At 43.2% G+C, this 26,430-nt stretch overlaps 2 protein-coding genes across 5 annotated transcripts in view; one reads left to right on the forward strand and one right to left on the reverse strand.

Moving 5' to 3' along the window:
- DOCK4 (dedicator of cytokinesis 4) overlaps positions 1-25,558 on the reverse strand; it is a 498,051-nt gene extending 472,493 nt beyond the window's left edge. For both annotated transcript variants that reach the window (XM_060108913.1, XM_060108912.1), the window contains exon 1: positions 25,251-25,558. In XM_060108913.1, the coding sequence (XP_059964896.1) occupies positions 25,251-25,287 (37 nt within the window). In that variant the 5' untranslated portion in view covers positions 25,288-25,558. The remainder of the gene's footprint in view (positions 1-25,250) is intronic.
- Positions 25,559-25,843: 285 nt separating this feature from the next.
- The window catches only part of ZNF277 (zinc finger protein 277), a 117,306-nt gene continuing 116,719 nt past the window's right edge, over positions 25,844-26,430 (forward strand). For 2 of the 3 annotated variants that reach the window (XM_060108679.1, XM_060108680.1), the window contains exon 1: positions 25,844-25,970. In XM_060108679.1, coding sequence (XP_059964662.1) covers positions 25,880-25,970 — 91 coding nt within the window. In that variant the 5' untranslated portion in view covers positions 25,844-25,879. The remainder of the gene's footprint in view (positions 25,971-26,430) is intronic. The other variant, XM_060108682.1, reaches the window with a different exon arrangement.

Below are 26,430 nucleotides of genomic sequence, written 5' to 3' on the forward strand. Positions count from 1 at the left end.
ACCAAGGAGTGCTTCCCAGGGCTTCTGCTGCCAGTGTCCTTGTCCTCACAGTGACATGCAGCCAGCCCCAACCTCTGCGGGAGACCCTCCAACACTAGCAGTTACATCAAGGAGGAACGAAGATGGTGGAGTAGAAGGACTTGCTCTCACTCCCTCTTGCGAGAACACCAGAATCACAACTAGCTGCTGGACAATCATCGACAGGAAGACACTGGAACTCACCAGAAAAGATATCCCACATCCGAAGACAAAGGAGAAGCCACAGTGAGACGGTAGGAGGGGCACAATCACAGTAAAATCAAATCCCATAACTGGTGGGTGGGTGACTCACAGACTGGCAAACACTTATACCATAGAAGTCCATGGGAGTGAAGGTTCTGAGCCCCACGTCAGGCTTCCCAACCTGGGGGTCTGGCAACGGGAGGAGGAATTCCTAGAGAATCAGACTTGGAAGCCTATTGGGAATTGATTGCAGGACTTTGACAGGACTGTGGGAAACAGAGACTCCACTCTTGGAGGGCTCACACAAAGTAGTGTGCCAGGGGGGGACCCAGGGGAAGGAGCAGTGACCCCAGGGGAGACCGAACCAGACCCACCTGCTGGTGTTGGGGGGGGCTCCTGCAGAGGTGGTGGTGGGGGGAGCTGTGGCTCACCGTGGGGATGGGGACACTGGCAGCGGAGGTTCTGGGAAGTACTCCTTGGCATGGGCCCTCCCAGAGTCTGTTATTAGCCCCACCAAAGAGCCCAGGTAGGCTCCAGTGTTGGGTTTCATCAGGCCAAACAACCAACAGGGAGGGAACCCAGTCCCACCCATCAACAGTCAAGTGGATTAAAGTTTTCCTGAGCTCTGCCCACCAGAGCAACAGTCAGCTCTACCCACCACCAGTCCCTCCCATCAAGCCTCTTAGATAGCCTCATCCACCAGAGGGCAGACAGCAGAAGCAAGAACTACAATCCTGCAGCCTGTGGAACAAAAACCACATTCACAGAAAGATAGACAAGATGAAAAGGCAGAGGGCTATGTACCAGATGAAGGAACAAGATAAAACCCCAGAAAAACAACTAAATGAAGTGGAGATAGGTAACCTTCCAGAAAAAGAATTCAGAATAATGATAGTGAAGATGATCCAGGACCTCGGAAAAAGAATGGAGGCAAAGATCGAGAAGAAGCAAGAAATGTTTAACGACATCCTAGAAGAACTAAAGAACAAACAAACAGAGATGAACAATACAATAACTGAAATGAAAACTACACTAGAAGGAATCAATAGCAGAATAACTGAAGCAGAAGAAAGGATAACTGACCTGGAAGACAGAATGGTGGAATTCACTGCTGTGGAACAGACTAAAGAAAAGAGAATGAAAAGAAATGAAGACAGCCTAAGAGACCTCTGGGACAACATTAAACACAACAACATTTGCATTATAGGGGTCCCAGAAGGAGAAGAGAGAGAGAAAGGACCAGAGAAAATATCTGAAGAGATTATAGTCGAAAACTTCCCTAACATGGGAAAGGAAATAGCCACCCAAGTCCAGGAAGCGCAGCAAGTCCCATACAGGATAAACCCAAGGAGACACACGCCAAGACACATAGTAATCAAACTGGCAAAAATTAAAGACAAAGAAAAGTTTATTTATCTCTTGTAAAAATAAAATACAGTGTGTGTATGTGAAACAAAAAAAAAAAAAAAAAAAAAGAAGGAAATCCTGCCATTTGTAACAATATGGATGGACCTAGAAGACATTGTGGTAAATGAAATAAGCCAGACACAGAAAGAAAAATAGTGCATGACTTCATTTATATGTGGGATCTAAAATATTCAAACACATAGAGTACAGAATAGAATGGTGGTTTCCCGGGACCAAAAAAAAAGGTAACAGGAAGCAGGATTACATGGCTGAAATGGATGGGAACCTCAGTTGTCCCTATATCACTAACCTTTTGCATCTTTTGAATTTTATACCATATGTTGTCAAGTATATTTAAGAGTATGCATTCTGGATCCATGCCACCTGGCCTCAAATACCAATTTTATACTGTTGTCCTGCATGATCTTAGACAAATTACCTGATCTTTGTGCCTCAGTTTCTTGAGCTGAAAAATAGTACTAACAGTATATATCCTATAAGGTTGTTCTAATACATGTAAAGGTCTTAAAACAGTGCAGGCACACAGTAAGCCTCAAATTTAAGTATTATATTATGGTTATTATTATCAGTATAAATAATTTTTCAAATAAATTTTAAAATAAGTTTTTAAAAGAGCTAGATTTATAATGCACTTACATGGACACATTTTTTTTTAAAGTTGCAGAACATAAAAAATGTGATCAAATTTCTAAAAATATACACACCAACAGAACAGAAAAGGATCTAAGGCTCCACCCCAAAGCAATACAATGATAATTTCTAAAAAAGAGATTGGGGGAAAGAGGTAAAGGGAGACTTCAGCATCATAATTTACATTCTTCTATACTGTTAAACTTTTAATCACAAGCATGTATAAACTGCATGTGTGTGAGAGAGACAAAATTTCGAGCTCACAGAGCACCAACGCCTCATTTCACTAAGGAAACTAAAGATCATATAAAGTAAACAGTAGCACCCTTTTCATCCACTGAAGAAATAGAGGAAGCAGGTCAAACCAAGGGGGATCAAAATGTCAGCTTTTGACATTCAACACCAGATGGAAGGACAAAATTGGGTGTGTAGACCTTTGGCTCACTACCAAGGCAGGGCATGCAAGACCTAGAACAGTTGACACGGAACACATGAGAACACAAAGGTGCCCTCTGGGGTTGCGCAACAGGGTGGCCACTGGACTACACGATGTCCTCGTTCAAATGAGCAAAAGGAACTGCTTGGGTCCCAGCACAGCTGGCTAGGCCCAGCGGAGCTCTGGTTGGCTTCCAAACGCCACTTTCCCCCTTTGTGCAGTACACAAACTACACCACTGTACACAGGACCCATCTAACACTCCCCAATACTGAATTTAGGTCATGAACATGCAGGTCTCCCGCACCTCACAAATCAGAAGGCAGACTCTGCAGAGGACAGCTCCCAGTGGAAAGGAAAGACTGAGCCAGGCCAACCTGGTCTGTAGTCTCAAACTAGCCAGACAACTGCCAATCAAACCAGGCAGGGAGGGAAGGAGAGAAGAGGCAGAGAAAGGGCAGACTGTTTCATTAATGGAGTTCTCCCCTTGGGAACAGGAGGAAAATTAAGTGTTTGCTCTTAACAAAGATACCAGCTACATAAGGTATTATCTAGAATGTTATAAAGCAGAATAGCAATAAAACATGGGAACTAGAAAGAGCAAAACGCAATTTCAAACATAAGAACAGTAATGCAAAAAGCATTCCAGACCCTACTGACGACCTACAAGCTGTGGACTTTGGCTTTTGTGTCTTAAAAAACAGTAGGCATACTCACTGCCTTGTTACCTCATGAGATTCTGTCTATCAGGGCTTTGCAAAGTGTACATCATAGGCATTCGAGATGGGAGGGTTCTTCCTTCTGAAGGCATGTAAATAGCATTCCTGGCCCTGTCCAGTGAAGGCCACCAGGACTTCCCAATTATTCATCAAAAACAACACATTTCCAAATACCCCTGCAAGTAGGGGTAGAGGGTGAGTGATTCAAGTTGAGAGGCACTGATCTAAACTGGAATAAGATAATGTGTCAGCTACAGGTAGCAGTATTAAGATGATGACAGTTTATATGACAGTCATCTATGTGCAGCTCCCCAGCCATTCCACACACACCTTTAGCCTACTTGCTTTTACTTATACTATTCCTGTATCCAGGAAAGTCCTCTCCGATTTCTTCCACCTAGTTACCTCCTACAATTCCACTCGACTCTATTCAGATACCACCTTCTCCAGGACACTTTCCTGCCCAGACAGAAGGGTCCCTTCCTCTGGGCATGCCTGTCTCTCCCAGGACCACAATCAGTGATCCCTTCTCTGCCTTCTCCATGCAGGTTTGAGGTCCTTGGAATTCACCATTCATCTCTGTACCCACAGCACACTGCATATGCCTAATGCATGCACCTAACACATATTTAATGAAGGAGTGAATGTTTAAGCTTCCTGAGGTCCAAAACGCCTTCCAGACCGATGTTAACCCAGCACAGTGCCTGGCAAAAGAGGAACTCATAAATCAGTGACTATCACAGGGATGTAGCTGCATGGGTGTCTATCACTTGTTAATACATCTGGGTAGGATCAGGTTATTCCAAACCTTCCTTCCCTCCCTCTCCCCCTCCCTTCCCCCTGCATGATCAGTGGGCACTTCCCGTGGGTACTATTCTGGGCAGTTTCTTCACTTTGCACTGTACTCTCCACCTCAGCTTCATACAGGAGCAGTACATAGGAAACACTAGCATTTGGACTAACTCCAACTGATTCAAGGTTTAATAAAGCACGTGCTCCAACTTGTCTTTCATTTCTCTTCTTTTTTCCTTTTTGAGCAAAAGGTACAAGCTACTGTATTTGTTTTGCCTCGTCCCAGTCAGCGTGGCACTCACCCTCCTTACCAACACCCAGTTGATCCCTGGAAATCAGCTGGTGACTCCTTCCTAACAGTGAATCTCTGTTCCTACGGTCACATGTCTTGGATACTGGCTCCCAGAAGTGTGAGCCAGGTCTTTCCCAAGGGGCTTTAGAAGTCTCTCTGCTCTTTCACAAACACCTGTGTGACCCCCATACCTCCCCCATGGGGCTTGGAGAAGGTCTTGAGAGAAGGAGATATGGATGGTATCATGACCAGTTATTCTGACTAGTGTGGACTTCCATCTTGAACTCAAGGTCATCCATAATAATTCCTTATGCTTGTAAAGTCCTTTATAATTTACATGGCTTCACAAGAATGATCTCACCTGATCATGATAATTACACTGTGAATAAGCAAGGCAGGTATTACTATCCCTGTTTACAGAGCAGGGAACTAAAGCTTTCCTTCAGTTTCCCTTAAAAGGACCCTTCCCACACTTTACAAAAAAAAAAAAAAAATGGGACTTCCCTGGTGGTCCAGTGGTAAGGAATCCACTTTGCAACGCAGGTGACGCCGGTTGATCCCTGGTCAGGATACAAAGATCCCATATGCTGTGGGGAAACTAAGCCCTTGCATCACAACTAGAGAGCCCGTGTGCTACCAACTACAGAGCCCACGCACTCTGGAGCCCACATGCCACAACTAGAGAGAAAACCTGCACACCACAACTAGAGAGAAGCCTGTGCACCACAACAAAGAGCCCATGTGCTGCAACGAAAGGTCCCGCATGCCACAACGAAGATCCCGCGTGCTGCAGCTAAGACCCAACCCAGCCAAAAATAAAAAATAAAAAGTAATAAAAACCTGACATGGGCTATAAAAATGATAAAGAATCCATAGGACACCAGTAATACTGAACTACAGAGCAGCCAGTGCACACAGAACTGGCAGCGTGGTGCTGAGGTTGGTCTGGGGAACGCAGCAGCGAAGTATGGGCTACACACGGGTGTTCACATCTAAATATGGTGACTACCCATCAGGATCTTATTGGATCCACTACCTAGACACACAAATGCACAAAGCAAGTTCTGAAGACATGGAAAATGAGTATACAGAGAAACAAACTGAGATAGTTCTTCAAATGAACAGCAGAGCTGGGCTGTCTTGACCGGTGACATTTGATTTACACTCCACTAGTCACTTAATTTGCTGTGCCTTCACCATCTCATCCTTAAAAAGGAACAACTCCCTCCTAGCCATGTTCTAGGAGGCTGAAAGGATCTAAAAGGACAAGTGAGAAAGCACCACAAATGGTTAAAAGTCCCACATCAATGGAATGGGGTATTATTATTCTACACACAGGAAAGTTATGATTTCAGCAGTCAAGTCATTTTCTATCTATCAGGCCCAGTGAATTCACAAGAGAGTGGGAACGTGGGTCACACCCTCAGAGGGCTATCTGGGGCAAAAGTCACTTGAAATGAAAGAGACACTCAGTCTGACCACAATCCTTGCTTGATGGTTTATGGCTAGTTTTCCCTGGTACTGCCCAGATCCCCCCCGACCCCACCCAAAGCCCCAGTAGGTCTCTACTGTCATGCATTCTATTTTCCTAACCTGCCTTTCCCACATTATGACAACATAGTCCTAAACTGCCTTTCCTAAGAGGCACCTAATCTTTTATACAGCACCTGACAAATGACGACTACCACAAGGTGGGAGGGTACCTGCCACCGCTGGCTGCAGCTGAGGGAAAGGGTCACTTTGATGGAGGGGCCATCTCAGCTGCACACTTAGGGATGCTCCGACCCCAGGCTCCTGAAAGCACTCCCTGATTGGTTGAGTCTCAGCCCACACTTCTGATGAGCCCTGTAGCAGTGATGGGCTGGGCTGGGCTGGGCTGGAGAACCTCTCTGGGACATCATGGGGGTTCTCAAAGGGAGCAAATGGTCAAGGGCCGAACCCAATGCAAAGGTTTCAAAGTCACAGGCTGTCCAACCACTAGCCTTGGCTCTGTGGCAGGAGTCACCTTACATCTCTTTATCCCAGTGGACCTGCCTGTTTCCAAAAAAAAAAAAATTAAGTGCTGCAGTAATAACTATGCCTTATGTTGACAGCTTAACTTGAGGGTAATTTACATGCTCCAGTCCTACACTACCACCAGCAAAACCAAAACAAATCAGCAACAAAGACCTGACCAGGGAGACACTGTGACATAGCGGTGAAGGCATGACAGCAAATCACAGTTCCACACCTCATTAGCCTTGAGATCTTGGGCAGGTGCTGTAACATTTCTGTGCCTCGGTTTCTCATTTGTAAAATTACAGGCAGTAATAAGAACAGCACCCACATCATGCAGTTGTCATGAGCATGAAACGAAATAACATGTACGCAACCTTAGCATGATGCCTGACACATACTAAGAGCTCAGTAAATACTTTTATTATAAAAGCAAGGTACTGCCTGTAATCATCTATATCATCACGAAATATGGTTGTATCAACAATTTGACACCAAATTAACATTAGCACTAAGGTAAAAATATAAATGCAAGAAACTTCCCATTGTGCTTAATGAGACACTCAAAAAAAAAAAAAAAAAAAAACCAGCAGTATCGTGACAAATATGTCATAATAGTTTTCCTTCTTTGAGAGATTAAAAACTCCAAAAAGGTCAGTATACTCTTTAAAGTGCAGCAAGAGCTGTGTGAAGGGAGACAGAACTTCAGGGACATATAAAAGAAGTTGCTTACATTAGAGAAACAAAAATCTTCCAGCAAAAATGTCATTACTATTTTTTTTTTTCTTTTTGCGGTATGCGGGCCTCTCACTGTTGTGGCCTCTCCCGTTGCGGAGCACAGGCTCCGGATGCGCAAGCCCAGCAGCCATGGCTCACGGGCCCAGCCGCTCCGCGGCATATGGGATCCTCCCAGACCGGGGCACGAACCCGTATCCCCTGCATCGGCAGGCGGACTCTTAACCACTGCGCCACCAGGGAGGCCCTGTCATTACTATTAAAAAAAAAAAAAAGTGGTAAGGGGACGAAGAGGTGGTATCTAATCACACATTTTTGTATACATGTTTATATTTGTTTCTCTTTTTTTAAAAAAGCTAATACAAGTTAATATTGATGCCCAGAGAAAAATATATATATTTTTAAAAGCTAACCACAAGATAGACTAGCACTTGTCAGTTACCTTTTTCTTTTAAATCCTGCTTAAAATGTGCAATGAGCAACTGCCCAAGTAAATTTTAAGTATGCCAAAACACTAAGAAATTACAAAACTCAACACCAAAATAATTCATGTGTTACAACCAAAATTACTTCTATAGCTAGAAAATTATTATCCTCATAAGAAAATCCTGGCAAATTGCTTAAAACGTTTCCCTTCTGAGTGGATCCAGGAGGAATAAAATGAAAATTCAGAGTTCAGTCATTTTGATGTCCCCGTGCCTAAGAAGACTTTACCTCCGTCAATTAGCTACCTGCAATGATTTTAAATGTCTATGCAATAGCCACATTTCCTTGGTTTGTGAGATCTTCCTTCCCTTCCCCCATTTTCATTTTCACAGATGTTTCTGTGGAATACAAAACGAAGGAAAGCTTTCTTCTTCTGTTTCTGTGCCCTCTGCTTTTTTAAGTCTTTGTCTGATCTACTCCAGAGAGCTACAGCCAGAAAGAAAATGGGAAGAGAAAGTGGAGAAAGGAGGGTTTGGTTTTGCCCTTAGAAGCCACCATTTCTCAGGTGGAAAATAAGATTGTCATGCCATGATGACATTTTGCCTAGTGTCACAATGATTAATAGTCCTAATTTTTTCCAATTAGGGAAGTAATCGCAACCAGTCAATAGAATCTGACCAATCTTGTACAGTGTGGTCTGTGAGTGCTATGATTTCAATGTGGAATAAGATCTAAGATGATTCTTTTCCTTTTGACAGCTAAGTGTAATATTGTATTTCCATCCTTGAGTTCTTTTTTCACATGTGAAAAAGAAAAGAAGCTTTTCAGAAATAAATTATTTCCAAATCTGACCCTTTTCACAAATTGGCTTTCTTTGAATTGGTACAATGTGACTCAAAAAGGGAGTATGGGGCTTAGTTTATTCATTTGAATATGTTAATAGCCTTGGCAATCCCTTAATAGGGATAGAAAGACTTAGGGGAATAGAGTGGTTTTATATGATATTTATAAACACTTACCAAAATTCACAGGACCAAATTCTATAGGGAATTGCCCAAGAGCATCAACAAACACACAAGGCTGCAAATGCAGTAAACTATCTGGCAGAAGAGAACACTACAAAGGGTAAATATCTCACACACTTCACCTTCATTTACCTAAACACAAACCAAAACATTTCAGATACAGAATAAGACAGTTCCACTGATATCTAGTCAGAGGAGTGCCCAAGGAAATCTCTAACTTACAGTGAATTTTAGAATTTCAAGGAAACTTGGAAATCACCTCATCCAACTCTCATTTTACAGAGGCCCTAAGAAGGCCCTAAGAGATAAATGCTTTCATACAGTTCAGACAGTTATTATGAAGGAACCAAAATTAGAACCCTAGGCTCTTACTTTCATAAGATAAACTTATGTTAATCCTTTCAAATAGGTAATTTATAGCATGATGGTATCAAATGGTTTTTTCAGACATGAATAGCTTTATTACATCAATATAAATGGTGCAAAATGTGCCACATGGCATATGTGCTCTGGAAAATACAATAATTCCATTACAACTCATAACCCCAAACCAGAAGATTTCTCTTCACCACCACTCAAAGCAGAAAGATATCAGCTGATCAGGAGAATTCTGACAGGAATTTCAAAGCTCGCTGTAACAGAAATTTACCTGTGATCCTCCAGTCTCATTTCAAGGCATTCTGCCATGTCAATGGTTTTCAAATTTTGGTTTTTGCAGTAAAGTTTTCCTGTTTTTTGTCTTTTAATGAACTCTTGATAGAATCTCAACATCTAACATGAATAAAATCAGCATTTTATCCTAATCGATTTATATTTTCAAATTTTTATCTGCTCAGCATCAAATCAGTCAGTGAGGACACTGATCAGGGTTCCTGTGAGCCCATATCACACCACTGTGCAAATCAGAAAGAGGACATCTCTCCTTCCTAGCAGAGACTTTCCCAAATCCAGCCACCTTGTGCAGAGCACATCCTGCAATACCATACGTGGGGTATGACAGATGGCTTCTAATAAAAAGTTCTAATGAATAAGGCTGTTCCCATGAAAACAAATATTTTAAGTGGGGGCTTCCCTGGTGGCGCAGTGGTTGAGAGTCCGCCTGCCAATTCAGGGGACACGGGTTCGTGCCCCGGTCCGGGAGGATCCCACATGCTGTGGAGCGGCTGGGCCCGTGAGGCATGACCACTGAGCCTGCGCGTCCGGAGCCTGTGCTCCGCAACGGGAGAGGCCACAACAGTGAGAGGCCCGCGTACCGCAAAAAAAAAAAATATATATATATATATATATATATATATATATATTTTTTTTTTTAAGTGGGAAGCTATAAATGACAACTGTAGTCTATCTCTTCAGCAGGCCACATATCTCTATATTTTGTTTTGGTCACACAGTAAATTGAAAAATGCTGTTTCTCGCCAATGGCTAATTGTGTATTTGGTAGCAGTTTTGTTTCTGTCTTTTGATAGTAGCTTGCCTTGCAATCTCAGGATACTCTTATTCTCAAAAAGCAGGGGTAGGAAACTTTTGTTGCAAAGTTGAATCACTAAAAAGTTGGAAATGCACCCCAAACTTGCAGGAAGTTTGCTAAAAATGTCTAAGATACATTGTTCGCCAGACAATTTTCTACAATTGACCAGTACATGGTGACCAGAGCATGTGAAAAACAGATGTGCCTGAACATCTGGTGTTTTAAGTGGAGTCCAAGAGCCATATGCTATTGTGAAGACTTCACTTATACACACTCTTAAAAATTTAGACCTGCCCATGCTGACTCAAATAAAATTTATTTTATTTTTATATTATAAATTACAATTTCTTACATAGTAAATATTACCCTAAGAACAGAAAGTACAAAAGAAAAAAAAAATCCAGTCCTGTCTTCATGGAGTTTAGTGGTTAGCAGTAGGTTTCTTCATGAAATAGCACTCACAACTTTCTGGTTTTTATTCTCCATCTGGATTTTTGGATGCCAACTTCATACAGTCACAGAACAAACAGAACCATGCCATATGCTACGGGATTTCTGTAGGTAATTTCATGTACTTTTGACAAGTTCTGTCGCTCTAACAAATATTTGTCTTCTTCTAGATCAGCCCAGTAGGATGTGGCGGGTAGGCCCTGGCTAGTCCGGTTGACCTCATGTCCTCAAAGCCTGGTTTATACAGTCTGGACAACCTGGTAGATAAACTTAATAAAAAACTACAACACACTGAGCTTAGAGCTTTCTCCCTCATCCAAGGAACCCACTGGCTATGGTCTCAATGATCGGTTTCCCCCCTACATTTATATGTTGAAATCCTAATGCCCAATGCGATGGTATTAGGAGGTGAGGTCTTTGGGAGGTGCTTAGGTCATGAGGGCACTGCCCTCATGAATGGGATCAATGCTCTTATAAAAGAGACCCCAGAGAGTTCCCTAATCCTTTCCACCATGTCAGGATACAGCAAGAAGTCTGCAACCTGGAAGAGGGCCTTCACCAGAAGCTGGCCAGGCTGGATCCCCAGCCTCCAGGACTGTGAAAAATAAATTTCTGTTTATAAGCTACCCAGTCTGTGGTATGTTGTTATAGCAGCCTGAATGGACTAGAATACCATTGATTCATTGATTCATTGATTTACTGAGCCTATTAAAAGCTAGCTCTGTATTACCCCCGCAGGAAATCAAAGCTGGACAGCACAGCATCTAGGGCTTCACAAGCCTGTAGCAGAGGTAGACAGTTTCAAATGGTAGTAACAAGAGCCCTGAGAGAGGCAGCTGCGGGCGCAGATGTGGAATAAAGAACAGTTTTCATTTCTGCCAGGAGGAGTCCAATATGGAAACTCTTAGAGAAGAGACATCATGGTTAGGTTTTCCAGGTAAAGATGGCAAAGGAGGATGGACCGGCCAGGCAGAGTTCCGGCAAGTGCAGAGACCGAGAGTTCAGAAGCAGCATGGCACTTCTGAAAGGCTCTACCTGGTTCCCTAGGATAGAGCACAGGGTGCAGGAGGAAGAACTGTCTGATACGGGACTGGATTGCAGTCAGGGGCCAATTTAGGAAGGGACTGGTGTGCTTTGAAATGACTTTGGACTCTATCCTGACTGCAAAGGAAACATTACAGGTATTTTTGTGTTTTCAGATGAAGCACATCAACAAAGTTGCTCTATAAAAACGATCACTTGTGGTTACAATGCAAGGCATGTGCTAGAGAAAGAAGAGACTCTAGGCAGAAGACAAATGAGGAGGCTACCACAGTAATCATACAAGAAGTACCAACCCAGTCCACCCAGGTTGCCATGGCATTGGATCCTTGGCCCTGCAGAACGAGGCTTCCCTGAGCATGGATGGGGCCCAGGTCCATGCAGAGCAAGGACTTCCAACATCAGAACCACCAGCCTCAGAGATTAGGGTTTCCATGGCTGCTCCAATCAATGCTGGTCGGCCCTCCCTTCTAGCTATTTCTTCTAGTCCCCCCATCACTGAGAACTTGCATTTTTCTCCAGGGTTCCTCCTTGGTCCTGGTCACACTTGGCCAAGGTCCATCCTCATTCACAGATGCACATTTTTACTCCCTTCCTGTCATGCAGCCCTGTTCGGTCCTTGGCTCTCATCCCCCCATTCCCCCCACCCCTTCTGGTACCCATCCATCTCCTGACCCACCTCATGACCCCTCCAGCACCACTGTGCTCCATATCCCTCACCCACATGCAGGCAGCACATGAGGGGCCTGACCATGACCACCAGAGACTAAGGCTGAAGTAAAAAGACAATGAAGGGGCTTCCCTGGTGGCGCAGTGGTTGAGAGTCCGCCTGCTGATGCAGGGGACACGGGTTCGTGCCCTGGTCCAGGAAGATCGCACATGCCGCGGAGCGGCTAGGCCTGTGAGCCATGGCCACTGAGCCTGCGCATCCAGAGCCTGTGCTCCGCAACGGGAGAGGCCACAACAGTGAAAGGCCCACGTACCGCAAAAAAAAAATAAAATAAAAAAATAAAAATAAAAATAAAAATAAATTTAAAATAAAAGACAATGAAGGTACTTCTTTCATATAATACTGGAATTAATACAAGCATCTTATTCAAAAAGTAAAGTATAGTGAGCCATTTCTTCACCACTGTCCACAGGCCCCAAAGCTGTGCCTCCAGATTCTGGCCATAGGCCTGTGTGTGCAGAAGAGTGTGGTACTATGACAGGGCCACAGGCTTCAGACCTAGATAATGTGTCCAAATCTCACCTTGAACAAATCACTCACTCTCTCTAGGTTTGCTAAGGCTTCAGTGCGCATATCTGGGGTCAATCACACAGGCCTAGCCCCTGGTAAACATTCATCTTAAGGCTGTTTTTTCCTCTGCCTAGCCACTCTTAGTTAATATTGAATCCATCTTTCTTCCTCTGCCCAGTCTTAGAAGGAAATCACAAAAAAAGACAATCCATTGTCCAAGATACTTAACACTGGTCAGGTGACAGGAATGAATCCAGGGTTGGTGGGGGGCGGCGGGCGGGTGAGGGGAATGGGGGCGGAAATTACCCAGTAGGAAGAAGAAGAAGGTTTTCCAGCTATTTAAAGTACAACTCCACTCAGGTGTTTATCCTGGACAATCTCAGCAGCTGGTGACTCACTCCATGGGGAGTATCTTAAAAATGAAACCTCTATTCTTCTGGACAAGTTCTGAGTTTTCCAGGATATGAGACACTCCCTCCTCAGGGCTATTTCCTCAGGCTCACAAGTGAATAGCATCACCATCCCAAGTCCTTATCTTCCTTTTAAAGCTTGAGGGAAAATATGTCTTAACCTTCACACTGATTTCTCTATGATACGTTTATATACTGCCTTACTAAGTGAAATTAAAAAAAAAAAGGATAACACCTACTTTGAAAAAAATGTTGTGTAAATTAAATAGAAAACTATGAAATACTTCTACCTTCTTCACCTGTCCAGGGACTCAGTTCTACACCTCTTCGTGTGCCCCCAAAAAGCTAGCATGATGCCTTATAGACAGCAGGCATACCCAATAAATAATCACCCAACATAAGTTTTTCCAATGTGTCATTAGATATGCCTTTATACTTACCACTTAGGAAAAAAAATATGCAAGTAAACTCTTAGAGGGATGTACTACCTACCAGGATACGCATACTTAAGGACAGAAAATGGACAAAAAATTCCCCCAATATTGCTTTATTCTCCTCAGGGACTTGGCATTTACTCCCCAGGCAGGCCTTTCAAAAACGAAGTACACCTAAAGTGATGTCTCCAACCAAATTTCCATATAATAAAACTTCAACTACCTATTCTAAATGTTAACCCACATGGTCAAAACTATTACCCCGAGTTTCTCATAAATAATTGTAGCAGGGAGAAATGACTCATTTCAAGACCCTACTTCTATTGGTTGCTTTGAAGGCACCCAAATTGATTTGAGCAACTTCGCACAAATGCCATTATTCAAATAAACATATTCCTGGAGTTATCAGCAGATGACCAACATCAAACACTGACTCAATTAAGTCTGTGCTTCCAAGGGTGGACCAAGAGAGTTAGTTAGATGTCAGACCATAGACAGGGGCTACAGTGATTACATCTATTAAACAGAGGCTCAAGATTCTGCTTCTATTTTCTTCGTTCCTCTTCCTACAGTGCCTAAAACCGCTCTAGTCCATTGTATTAGTCAGCTCAGGCTGCCATAATAAAATACCATAGCCTGGGTGGCTTAACAGCAGAAATTTATTTTCTCACAGTTTTTGAGGCTGGAAGTCCCAGATCAAGGTCTAGTAGGGTCAGTTTCTGGTGAGGGCTCTTTCCTTGGCTTATAGACAGCTGCCTTCTCACTCTGTCCTCACATGCCCTTTCTTAGGTACGTGCATGCTTGAGTTCCTGAAGAGAGATAGTAAGCTCTCTAGGGTTTCTTCCTATAAGGACAGTAATCTAATTGGAACAGGGCTCCATCCTTATGACCTCATTCAACTTAATTACCTCCTTACTTCAAATACAGCCAGTCTGGGGGTCAAGAGCTTCAACATAAGAATTCTGGAGGGACACAAACATTCCATCCGTGACACCCATAAATAAGCAGTTATTACTTATAACTGCTAAATAAAACCTCTTCAAGTTCTTGACTCTCTACATTGATCAATTTCTCCTGCATAAATTATCCCAGGACACACAGTCTCACTGGACAGAGTTTACAGACAATGGAAAGTGAGCAGTGACACCAACATTCATCTTCTAAACAAACACTTCTTGGGGAGAATAGTATTTTTATCTTAGATGATTTGTTTGAAGCTCTTTCTCAAAGAGGGATTAGGGCTCTTTTCCAAATATTTGTACCCCACGGCCATCTGAAAACACAGCTTTGTGACTACTGGGAAATAAAGCCGCAACATCACAAGTAATCAAGCAGGTATAGCAAGGAAAGCCACTTTGAAACTTTGGAACACAGTACTTCCTGGGAATAAATGACAAACGAAATTCAGGCCTTCCTGACTCAACTTCCACCAGTCTAACCTCTAATCCTGAGAGGAGAACTCTACATAGGAAATAAAGCTTGGTTTATAAAAGAGTTTATGTAATTATTTCTGATTACAAAAGCAATTCATGTTATTTTTGGAAATTATTAAAAAGTAGAAAGTATAAAAAAATAATGCCACCTCTCAACTGTAACAACTGGTTGTAACAACACTGCAACATGTAATTTTGTATCCCAATTCTTCACTTCTCATAAGTATTTTCTCATTTTAAAACTCATTACCATAATTTTTACATAATTTATACATATTTCCTCTTCCAACTTGGGGCCAAGAACATAAATGGTTGGTTTTCTGAATCAACTTACATAAACTATGGATTGGACTATTAAATGAAATGTAGGATGCAATTAATACAAATATAATTTTCCTGAAAAAAACTTTTACCTGTGTGTGGAGTTTTATAGGAATCCTCCTATCTTGTCGTTAGTGTTTATCATCCAGATTTCTGGAGAAAAATCTCAGATACTTCTCCTCTCTTGGGTCTTTACAGAACTGCCTATGCATGTTTGGATTTTCCTATTTCTTCGAGAGCCTGGCTAAACCCTAAGCCTGTTAACAAGGCAGCCCTACAGACTCTTCAACCAACTCTGGACACCCTTGGAGAAAGGTCAACAGGTTCTTTCCTCTCCCCAGGATAGTGAGTACTGTTTTCTCCGGAACCTGGGTTAGGGCTATTTTTAGTTGCCTCACAAACATGCATGCCCATGTTCCCAAACATGTTCACCTCCAGTCACCAAGGCAGACAGGATTCTTTCATTTTGGAGGAAAAAAAAAAAAAAAAGAACCAAACCTCTACATTTCTGCTTAAAGATTTCAAGGAGATCTTTATGTTTAGATTAATGCCCAATTAACACTCTCATAAAATCGAACAATAAATTGTTTGGTTAAGAAAACGGTTCACTAGAACTTCCCTGGCAGTACAGCGGTTAAGACTCCGAGCTTCTAATGCAAGGGGCGTGGGTTCTATCCCTGGTCGGAGAACTAAGATTCCACATGCCGTGCAGAGCAGCCAAAAAAACCAAAACAGTTCACAGCTTGGGGGAGTAATGGTTATCAAATTCACCCAGGAAGATGTGCGACTTTCATAACCAGAAGGGTTCTCACCAGCCTCCATCCACCAACCTTCTCTTTCTGGCACACACACAGGGGACACGAATGGGGGTGGAAAAGAAATACACATGTGTAACTGGCAGCTTCCCAAAGCCTCCCATGCGAATGTCATGCTTTCCCTGTTCCTCCCCAGCTGAGAAGCAGCCATGTTTAGTTCATTACAGAGTGACAGACGCCTGTTTCTGGATTTAGCGGCTTTCCTTCTTCGATAGGGATACAAATGTGATCACTGACTGATGCAACCTGGGTCTTGAACCTCTCTGCAGTACCAAGGATGGGGCTAAAAATAAAGGTGTGGGTTTGGTCCCACTTACAAGTCTTCCTTCCTGGTTGAAGTGCACAGCTCCAAGCCAAGTTCCCAGTGATAAGTCATCAGGTGCCATGGACCATGGTTTTTGGCAATTCAAACAAGATTATCTCTTATCCTACCATGTCTTTCTCTGTCACCAATAGATTGCAAGCAAAACTATAAAATCCAGCATGCTTTGTTACTGCCATACTTCAAAGGTGCCTACAAAATCACATTTTTTATGAAGACCGCAGTACACCTGTCAAAGACAAGATGGTATTCTCCGTAGACTCCTTTCCACTCAATCAACCACCCACCTTCCTGTCCCAGTTGTTTCTCCAACTGGTCATCTCTCAAGAAAATACAAAGATGAAATGGAACGAGAAGGACCATAGAGGCCTCAGGCGGTAAAGGACACACACCAAGTTGAATGTATTGACCTGGCCTCGAAGGTGGTGACAGTGGGGAGGGGCAACGGGTCTTCCTGCCCAGGTCACTGAGGTCACTGAAGCTGCTCTGCTTAATGAGGGAAAGCAGAGGGAAGCCACCAATTAGTTTTCATTAATGCAGTTCCACCTGCCTTGGTGAAATTCCTCCCGAATTTTGGCAATAGGTTTTCTGTCAGACTTCATTTCTAATATTATCAATGTTTGCCTCTTTGGGTACGTTTATCGATCTTTCTGTGGGAAGTAATGGAGGCTATATTAGGGGAAGGGAGCCTAATGTTATCTTAAGCTGGAATCCCTTACTTAAAATCACATAGTTTTCAGGAGTACAGTGGTATAACTTTAAGAATTCTAAATTTGACCTTGGGGTTCCTAAGAGTTATTACATATTTACTACACACACACACACACACACACACACACACACACACACAGTCTGTATGCACAAATATATTGCTTTGGATATCTGAGCATTTTCCCATTTGTGGATGTGTATATACACCTATATGCTGTTTGAGGGATGTATAAATCTTGCTTATTGAAATATTATTTGTGGTTTCTGTTTTTCAACATTATGTTGGGGAAATCTCACACACATGCACAATCTGGCATGAGACATTTGCTTGGGAGAGAACTGTCACAGAAATAGAAATAACTTATGCCTTAACCAGGCAATGCACTAATGGGAAGCAAGAAAAGACCATAAAATCTAGTTTCCTACCAACTCCACATGGACAGCTAATATTTCTTATTTTACAGTCCCCATACCCATATTAATAAAGTGCTTCAAGATGACTGAGATTTGAAAATTTAGGACCTGTCACTTTAAAACTTAGACAAGCTGACTACATAATCAAAGTCAATACAATTAATAAAGTGGATCACTTCAGTCATCACACACAAACCAAATGACTCTCTAATCATGGTCTTTAGTCTAGAACTTCTCTCCTTTGCTCCAGAGTGATATCCTATTCCTGTCTATGCAGATATCGCCACCTGAATGTCTGATGAGTATGGACAACTCTAGGCCATCACAAACTCTTAATCTTACACCATAAACCTTCCCCACCTACAAAAGCGTCTCTGTTGTTGAACAGCACCTATATTTACCCAGTTGTTCAAGCTAGAAACCAGGAAGACACTAAATTTCTTCCTTTCCCTAACTCCTCCCAACCAATTACTGTTGTTTCCATCTCCTAAACATCTTAGATTATCCACATTTCACCATGCAGCATGGCTCACCGGGTTCAGGTACTTATCTCTCACCTCATCTACCGCAATAATCTCTCTTAGACCATTTTTATGCCACCCCTGTAATCCAAAAGCAACAATATGTGTGAATATTGCTCATATCTCCAACCAAAAGGAATTCCTAAAAAAAGAATTTGCTGGTAATCTTTATAGTCTAACAATTCTCATCTGTGCATTAATTACATCTTCTCTGTATGCTACACATTAACTACATCTTCTCTATATAATGCTACACATTTTATGTAGTTTCAATCACTGTCTGTATTTCCTTTGATTTATTTTGTCACCTGACACTACATACCTGGAATGTATTTCAGAAATAGCATTATTTATGGAATTATTCCATTTCTTGACTATAAATACCCTGCTGTGCTGATAATAAGAAGTGATTAAAGTATTCCTGTATTGGAATTGTTTTTGTTTCACAGACAACATGGCAAGGAATAACTCTGTGCATAAAGTGTTGTGTCCCTATTGATTTTTTTTTCATGTAAACTTTGGGGGGTGGGATTACTGACTCAAACGCCTCCTAATGACGGTCATGTTAGGCAATACAGAATAGTGGCTAAGGGAGCAGGCTCAGTCTAAAACTTTTTGCATTCCAATCCTAGTTCCACCATTTCTGTGTGACCTCAGACAAGTTACCTAACCTCTCTATGACTCAGTTTCCTGTAAAATGTGAGTGATAACTGAAACTTTCCTCATGGAGCTGTCACGAGGATTAGACAGAGAACACATGACAAGCTCTCAGAACTATGCTTGGCAAATAGAGAGTGCTCCACAAAGGCTATTAGATACATACATTCATTTCCAAAAGGATCACATTAATATTCAATACAACCAGCAGGGTAATGCATATCAGTTTTACTGCAACTTTGTCACCAAAAGGCATTAGCACTATTCTTGGTGATTCTTATTTACTTAGTAGATATCCAGTGTATCTTAGCACACATTTTTTTTAAATGCCAGAAAGTAAAACAGTTGTTCCTTAAGTACATTTAAATTGCTTAAATAAAAATAGGCTTGAGGAACTTTACTTCTTTATTCTTTAATATTATATATACTCTGACCAAATAAGCTTACCAGTTTAGATTTTTAAGAAAACAAGTTACACGAGCTGCCTTGTTTCTTCTACTATGGTCAACAATATGTAAAAGAGTAGAAAAGAATGGTGCTGGTAACCCTACAATTGGCAAGCTCATTAGATCTATTATATTTATTCTTCTGCTATAGTGGCCAGAGATCACTGTCAAAGGAAATTATATAGAAAAATCCAAAATTGGTCTTTATGCAGTTGATCCCAGCCCTTGTCAAAAAGGTCCTAGTAGAAAGACACATGTAACGTTAAAGAGACAATTTATACAATGTATCTGATGGCTCTGTATACTTGTTCCATTGTAAATGAGAAATATTATATAAAAAGACAGATTTTGACTTATATTGAAAGAAAAAAGTATGATTAAAGTTTAAGTTAAAATAAACACAAATACATATTTGTCAAAAAGCAACAACAACACCATGAATGAACTTAACTAGAAACCCAACAAGGTCTAAGTTCCAGTCCTTCCTGTTTCACAAATGTGGTATCTAGAGCAGTGCTTTTCAAACTATGGGTCAGGACCCATTAATGAGTCATTACGTTAATGACAACCTATTTTTTTTAAGTTTATAAATCAATTTATTTTATTGAGGTATAATTGACACACATTATATTAGCTTCAGGTATACAACATAATGATTTGATATTTGTATATATATTTTTAAATGAAAAAGAATAGAACATCACAGAAAGTATGAGCAAATATTGTTTCACTTATACGTGTGTGGGGGTGGTGTTGGTGGTGTCAGGAAATAAAATGTATTTCCTATCAGGGATGACAGCTAAACAAGATTAAAAGCCACTATCTATAGTACAGGCATATCTTATTTTATTGTGCTTCCCAGTTACTGCATTTTTTTTTTTTGTACAAGTTGAAGGCTTGTAGCCACCCTGCAATGATGGTTCGCATTTTTGTTTTTTTAGCAATAAGGTATTTTTAAATTAGGTATGTACATTGTTTTTTAAACATAATGCTATTGAGTTCTCAATAGACTACAGTATAGTGTAAAGATAACTTTTATATGCACTGGGAAACCAAAAAATTTGTGTGACTTGCTTTATGTGATAATTCGCTTTATTGTAATGGTCTGGAACCGAATGCGCAATATCTCCAAGGTATGCCTGTAAGTCACTTAACTTCTGTGAAGTTGTTTCCTCATGTCTTAAATGGAAGTTATCATTCTACTTCAGAGAGCAGATCCAAGTAAAATAATTTCACAACATTTTTTTACCTATAAAACATTGTATTAATATGGTAAGGTTATAGCATCTTGGTTGGGTTTCCTTAGAGTTTAATGTTTCTCTGTTATATATGCTAACAGCATAAAGTCACTATGCTAGAAATTTGGACATACTGTAACAAAGATAATTCTGAAAATGTAGTCTCCTAAGAAACGGAACTAGAGACAGGAAAGCCTTAAGTTTCTTGAAATTTTTATTAACTCCTTTGTAGTATTTACCATACAGCCTCTGGGGAAAAAAAAAAGACTAAAGAAGAAAGGCAGCATCTCTGTGTTACTGTGGGGCCTCATGAAAGAATCATCACTTAGGAGAATGACCAAAAGGGGGAAACGTTTATAGGCTATTCCCACAGGATGCCAGATCAAGAACGTCAGCTGCCATCCCACTGTCTGCACAGCCCTTCAATGGTACTTTACTTGGAGGTATAAATCACTCCTCTTTACTTCTCACTGAAAGTTTAGAATCCTGTGCCAGGCTCTAAATGCCACAAACAATTCCAGGCAGCACATCTTTATCTAGCTACACATGTTATCTGCACAAATCACAGTACCACAAATAGGAAACATTTTAAGGCTGCTAGCTAACAAACTGAAAACAGCTAAGAGGAAAGGTACACTCCCTCATAACTCTCCCACACAGGCTACCATTAAAGCATGCTTCTGAAGGAGAAGACATTCTAAAGATCCTGTGTAAATAAGAGGTGGTACCTCTCCCCCTAAAAATAGAAGGGGCTTTAAAAAGGAACAGAATTCCTACTTGGATGAGTTCAAAAAGCACTTCAGGATAAATGGAGGACAGGAATGTTTGTGAGTACTCAGTGATACTGGTACTATTATAATTCATTTTTTAAATGACATCCATGACCTTCAGATCAGCTTGTTCTGAGTTTTGTTTCTTGTAAGCCGCATGGATTTTTGCAGTGATCAATCCAGCCCATATTCCCCCTCTAAGCTTAACTGGATTCACACATGTAAAACATCTGACTGGATGTAGAGGAGCAGTTTGCAGCTCAGTAAGGCTACTGGCTCACCTGGGAATGCTGCATGAATGCCTGCTGAGCAAATGCATGTAGAAACAGATCTGCAATGGTCCTAACTCTCTCTGTGACTAATTCCCACCACTTTAAGGGAGGGAACAGAGGGTATGACAGATGAGGACAGGCAGAAGGCAGACAGTGGGCCTGAGGAAAGTTGTGAAGAGGTGATCAAGAATGCTTTAGTCATTGCCCACGGAGTTCCTGCTGGACAATCCAACAGACTGAAAAATCAAGCAACCAGCACCTTGGTTCTGGCAGCTTGCCAGGTAGTTTGCTTACCTGTGATCTTAGTTGAAAACCATGTGGGATGTGTCACAGCAAAAGTGTCTTTCTCATAACAATCTTGACACAATAGAAATGTCTTTCTTACCAAAGGACACACTTGTTTGGAAGAGCTCTACAGAATAAGTACTGGGAAGGACCTTGGATATCATTTGACCATGATGTTGAGACCCTGAAAAGTTAAGCGACTTACCTAAGGTCACACAGCTGGCAGCATTGTCTAGACTAAGACCAAAAGCTAAACAGAATCTTCGAAGATAAAATATGCCTATCATTGTGCCTACTAACATGTTTTTAAAAAAACAAGGCTCCCTATCACTCAGGACTCTAGCTTTATCACTATACCTGTCTAATTCCTTAGAACACTTAGGTATATGACTATGTACACATTGTTTTAAGACTATTCATCAGTTAACTGGAGGAGATAGTGCCCACACATCAGGTTTGAAAAGGAATTTCTATCTCTAGTACACCTTACTACAGGTATGAAATTTAAGTCATTTTATCCATGTTTACAATATGTTGCTTGAAACTGAAACACTAATATATAAAGACACATAATTATCTCATACATAATTGATGGTAGATAAGAAGTATATTAGAAATATACAATTTACATGGAAACTTCAGGCACTCAAAGTGACAAAGACCGGGCTTCCCTGGTGGCGCAGTGGTTGAGAGTCCGCCTGCCAATGAAGGGGACACGGGTTCGGGCCTCGGTCCAGGAAGATCCCACATGCCGCGGAGCGGCTGGGCCCGTGAGCCATGGCCGCTGAGCCTGCGCATCCGAAGCCTGTGCTCCGCAACGGGAGAGGCCACAACAGTGAGAGGCCCGCATACCACAAAAAAAAAAAAAAAAAAAAAAAAAATCACAAAGACCAATTTATTTCAAAGAATGAGGAAAGTGAATTACTACTGCACCTGATATCAACCAAACATTGCGCCCATAAAATATCTTTTCCTTAGTATTTATAAAAAACTAGACAAGAAAAGCACATACACTAACCAAGTTTATAAAAATAAATAAATCAATAACAACTTGCAGCATAGGCAGCTACAAATAGTGCTCTCCGTGGTGAGAAAGTACACACATAAGAATCCTAGCAAAATTTTCACCACACACACACACACACACACACACACCCAACAGATGGATTCTAAAAAACATCTAAGCATTTCATAAGCCAAATGCTCAAAAATTAATAATAAAAGATGGTTAACATTCCATGTTATGTGTGATATTGTATAAATGAGCACAACAGACACCCCCCTTGCTTTCGCAGCTCATGTCACTCAACCTTTTTCCAAATGTGTGCTCATCCTTCCGCCTCCCCTACTCTGCAACCAAATCACAGCCACCCAAAGGCGAGGTGTCTGCTGCAGCCCAAAACACTTGAGTGATAACATCCAGTTTGCCATTCCAGGAAATCCCAGAGTATGTTTTAATCTTCTGCCCACAGCTTGCAAAGAAAGGTGAGAGAAGAACTAATCGATACCAGCACCCCAGCTGTGACCTGGCACATAAAGAAATCAAGAAAGTAAATCCCATCCATAATCTGTATAATTTAACACTTGGAAGAAAGCAACATCTGGGATCAACTCCAAGCGGGACAGTGTTGCTGGAATGTGTCTGTGCTTCCTGCACTGAGTGATAACCCGGTGACAAGGGAACACTCCAGGTCCTCACCAGTTCAGCAAAGGCAATGTCTTTTCCTAGCCAGGGGTAATCTACTCCAAAAAAGGGGTGAGTGAAGAGAAGGAAACATCTACTCCTTGCCAGTAGAGTGCCTGGCAAAGGCTCCCCTCACACTTCAAAGAGAGGGAAAGGTGGAACCCTTCCCCAAAGGTGGGTCCTGGACAAACTATTGTCTTGCTAGCCAGTCAAAATCCAGAAAGAAAGCTAATGTAATATACAGGAATGAATTTGTTTAAACCTTTCAGGGGACTCCAAAGTCCTATCCCCAGGCAAAGTTAGAAAAAAAAAAATTCCCTGTAACTATGACTCCCTGGAAAGGCTTTCCAGATTTTTTAAATTACAGGAAAATGAATTTAGAGCATAAGCAGATACCTACACATCATCTAAACCACTAGATCTACCCCCAATTTTAAAAAAAAGTACACCAATCAGCAGGATGGGGCATTATAGGAAATAGAGATTGTTAGTAAAATCCATAATGCTTTCTCTCTGTTAAACCTTCTGAGAGGTTATAATTGCATTTGGCTGCTGCAGGCTTGTCAGAGAGCCTGGCTTAATAGTCTCAACCTGAAAGGAGTAACTGCCAAGGGGCGACTCAGCTGAAACCAAACAACAAAAACGGGAACTGTAATCGGCCTGAAATGAAAGGAGGGAAAGGAAGGGAGACTCCTGTATTCATCAGTCAACATTAATGTCCTTTGTTGTTCACCTTTGCACAGAAGAGCGAGCGCTACTCTGCTCCTTTTCCTCCGAACACCAGTGTCTGGGTAGTCCTTTCCTAAGAGCTGTCTCCTTGCCTCGAAGACCCAAGCTTTCCGATTCCCTCTCCCCATTAACACTCCACAGCTGTCCTCCACCACCCCACCCCCCAACCGGGCTCACCCCGGGCAGAGAGGGTGGTCAGAAGTAAAAACATTGCTGAAATACCCGTTCCCCTCCAAAGACCAAAGAGCAGAGCTCCGCAGATGTTGAAATTTACCAATTTCCCCCCGCCCCTCAACACACACTCGGTAACCCGGGATGGAAGGGAGGAGGGAGGCTCGGGCCGGACTCTGTCAGAGCGGCTCTTTTGAGGACGGTGCCACATTCCGCTCTCCGGGAATGTTGAAGGGAGGCAGAGAGAAGGTTTTGCGCCTCCCTTCTGTTTTGGGGATGTTCTCTCTACGCGACTGTTGTTGCCTCCCTTTCCACCCTGGGAAATCGTCACAGCCCTTGCCGTCTTTGGGGAAAAAGGAAAAGGAGGGAGAGGAACGCCGTTCGCCCTCCTCTTCCAACTTGACATACACACGCCCCGTCGCCACTCCGAACTCCGCAGGCAGAGCCCGCAGCAGGCGGACTGGCGGCGCGCTCCCCTCAGCCGTCCGAGCGCTCCCTCCGGGAGCCAGTGCCTGGAGCGTCCATCCGGCGTTAACGCGCGAGACCCCGGCGAGCACCCCTCTGCCCGGAGCTGGCTGGGCAAAGCCCCGAACCCGCAGCGCGATGCTAGGATTAGGCATTTCCAGCCGGGTGGAGAGAGAGGGGCGCGGGGGCAAGGACGCGAAATACGCACACGCTCTGGCCAGAGCGGAATAAAAGTTCGCCCAGCTGAGACTCACCCACGCCGTATTTCTCGTGCTCCGTAGGTATCCACATGGCTAGAGAGGGGTCCGGGGTCTTCGGGCTTTGGAATCCCCGCGCCCCTTCTCCGACTCACAACAATGCACAGCTCCCGAGTAGCGGTTGCAGCGCTGGAGCCCGGCGGCTCCGCGCGGGCTGCAGGCGCTGGGCAAGGTCTGCGCTGGAGGCTCCCGAGCCCGGCGTTGACACCGCGCGGCCGAGGCTGCGCCACCCGCCGCTCTCCCGGCGGCAGCTATTCACAGTCCTCCGACGCGCTCCCGGGGACCCGGAGGCGCAGTCATTGTTCTGATTCACTGAACTAAGCGAACACGCCGGGGCACTCTCGGGCGCACCCCCTCCCGCCAGCGCCTCTTCCAGCCCTCCCTGCCTAGCGCCCCCGCAGCATCCTGGGAGTTGTAGTTCTGGGCCACTCCATCCCGGAAGGAGGCGGGGAATTAGCGGCTGGGGGCGGGGATACGTTCCGCTCGCCACGTCCTATTGGCCCAGATAGTGATGGCGCGGCGTGGGAGTGGAGGAGACGCCGCGTCGATGGGGAGTTCATTTCCAATCACGTTTCCATTGGTTCCGCGCCTGTCCGCCGCCCCCCCTTTTTTTTCTCAGCCACGTAATGGCTGCTCCCAAGACACAGGGGGCTGCTACCCAAGGAGAGGAGGACGGTGATGGCAACCGTGGCGGAACTGGGGGTGTCAGTTATGAGGGTGAGTACGGTGCCTCTGAGGTGTCTTCCTTTCTCTCCGACCTGGAGTGCCGCTGACTGATGGGCGGACCCTAGCTCTAAGGCCACCTGAGCACGAGGGAACCTCGGGCAGGGCCCAGCGGGATGGGGTGGGGTCGGAGGCGGCTAGTTGTTGGGGGCTGTCTGGGAGGGAAGAGAAAATGGGATGCCATAGCTTCCGCAGCCAGGGAAGTTCCCTGGGCGTCTGCCCCACGTTTGGAGCTCCCACCTTTGCGCTCGCTGCCGAGTGGGCGTGGGTCATGTCACGTTCGTGCGTGGGTTATTGTAACTCTGGGATTAGCCACTCTTTTTCCTCGCCAGTACCCTACTCCTACCTCGGTTTGCTTGGTTTGGCCTCGGGAGATAGGTTTTATTTGGGTTCGGGTGGATTTCCAGTTGCAGACTGGTTGGTCGCTGCTATCCACTCTACAGATTTTCTCAAC

Source organism: Mesoplodon densirostris, chromosome 9 (assembly GCF_025265405.1).
Source record: "Mesoplodon densirostris isolate mMesDen1 chromosome 9, mMesDen1 primary haplotype, whole genome shotgun sequence".
NCBI lineage: Eukaryota > Metazoa > Chordata > Mammalia > Artiodactyla > Ziphiidae > Mesoplodon > Mesoplodon densirostris.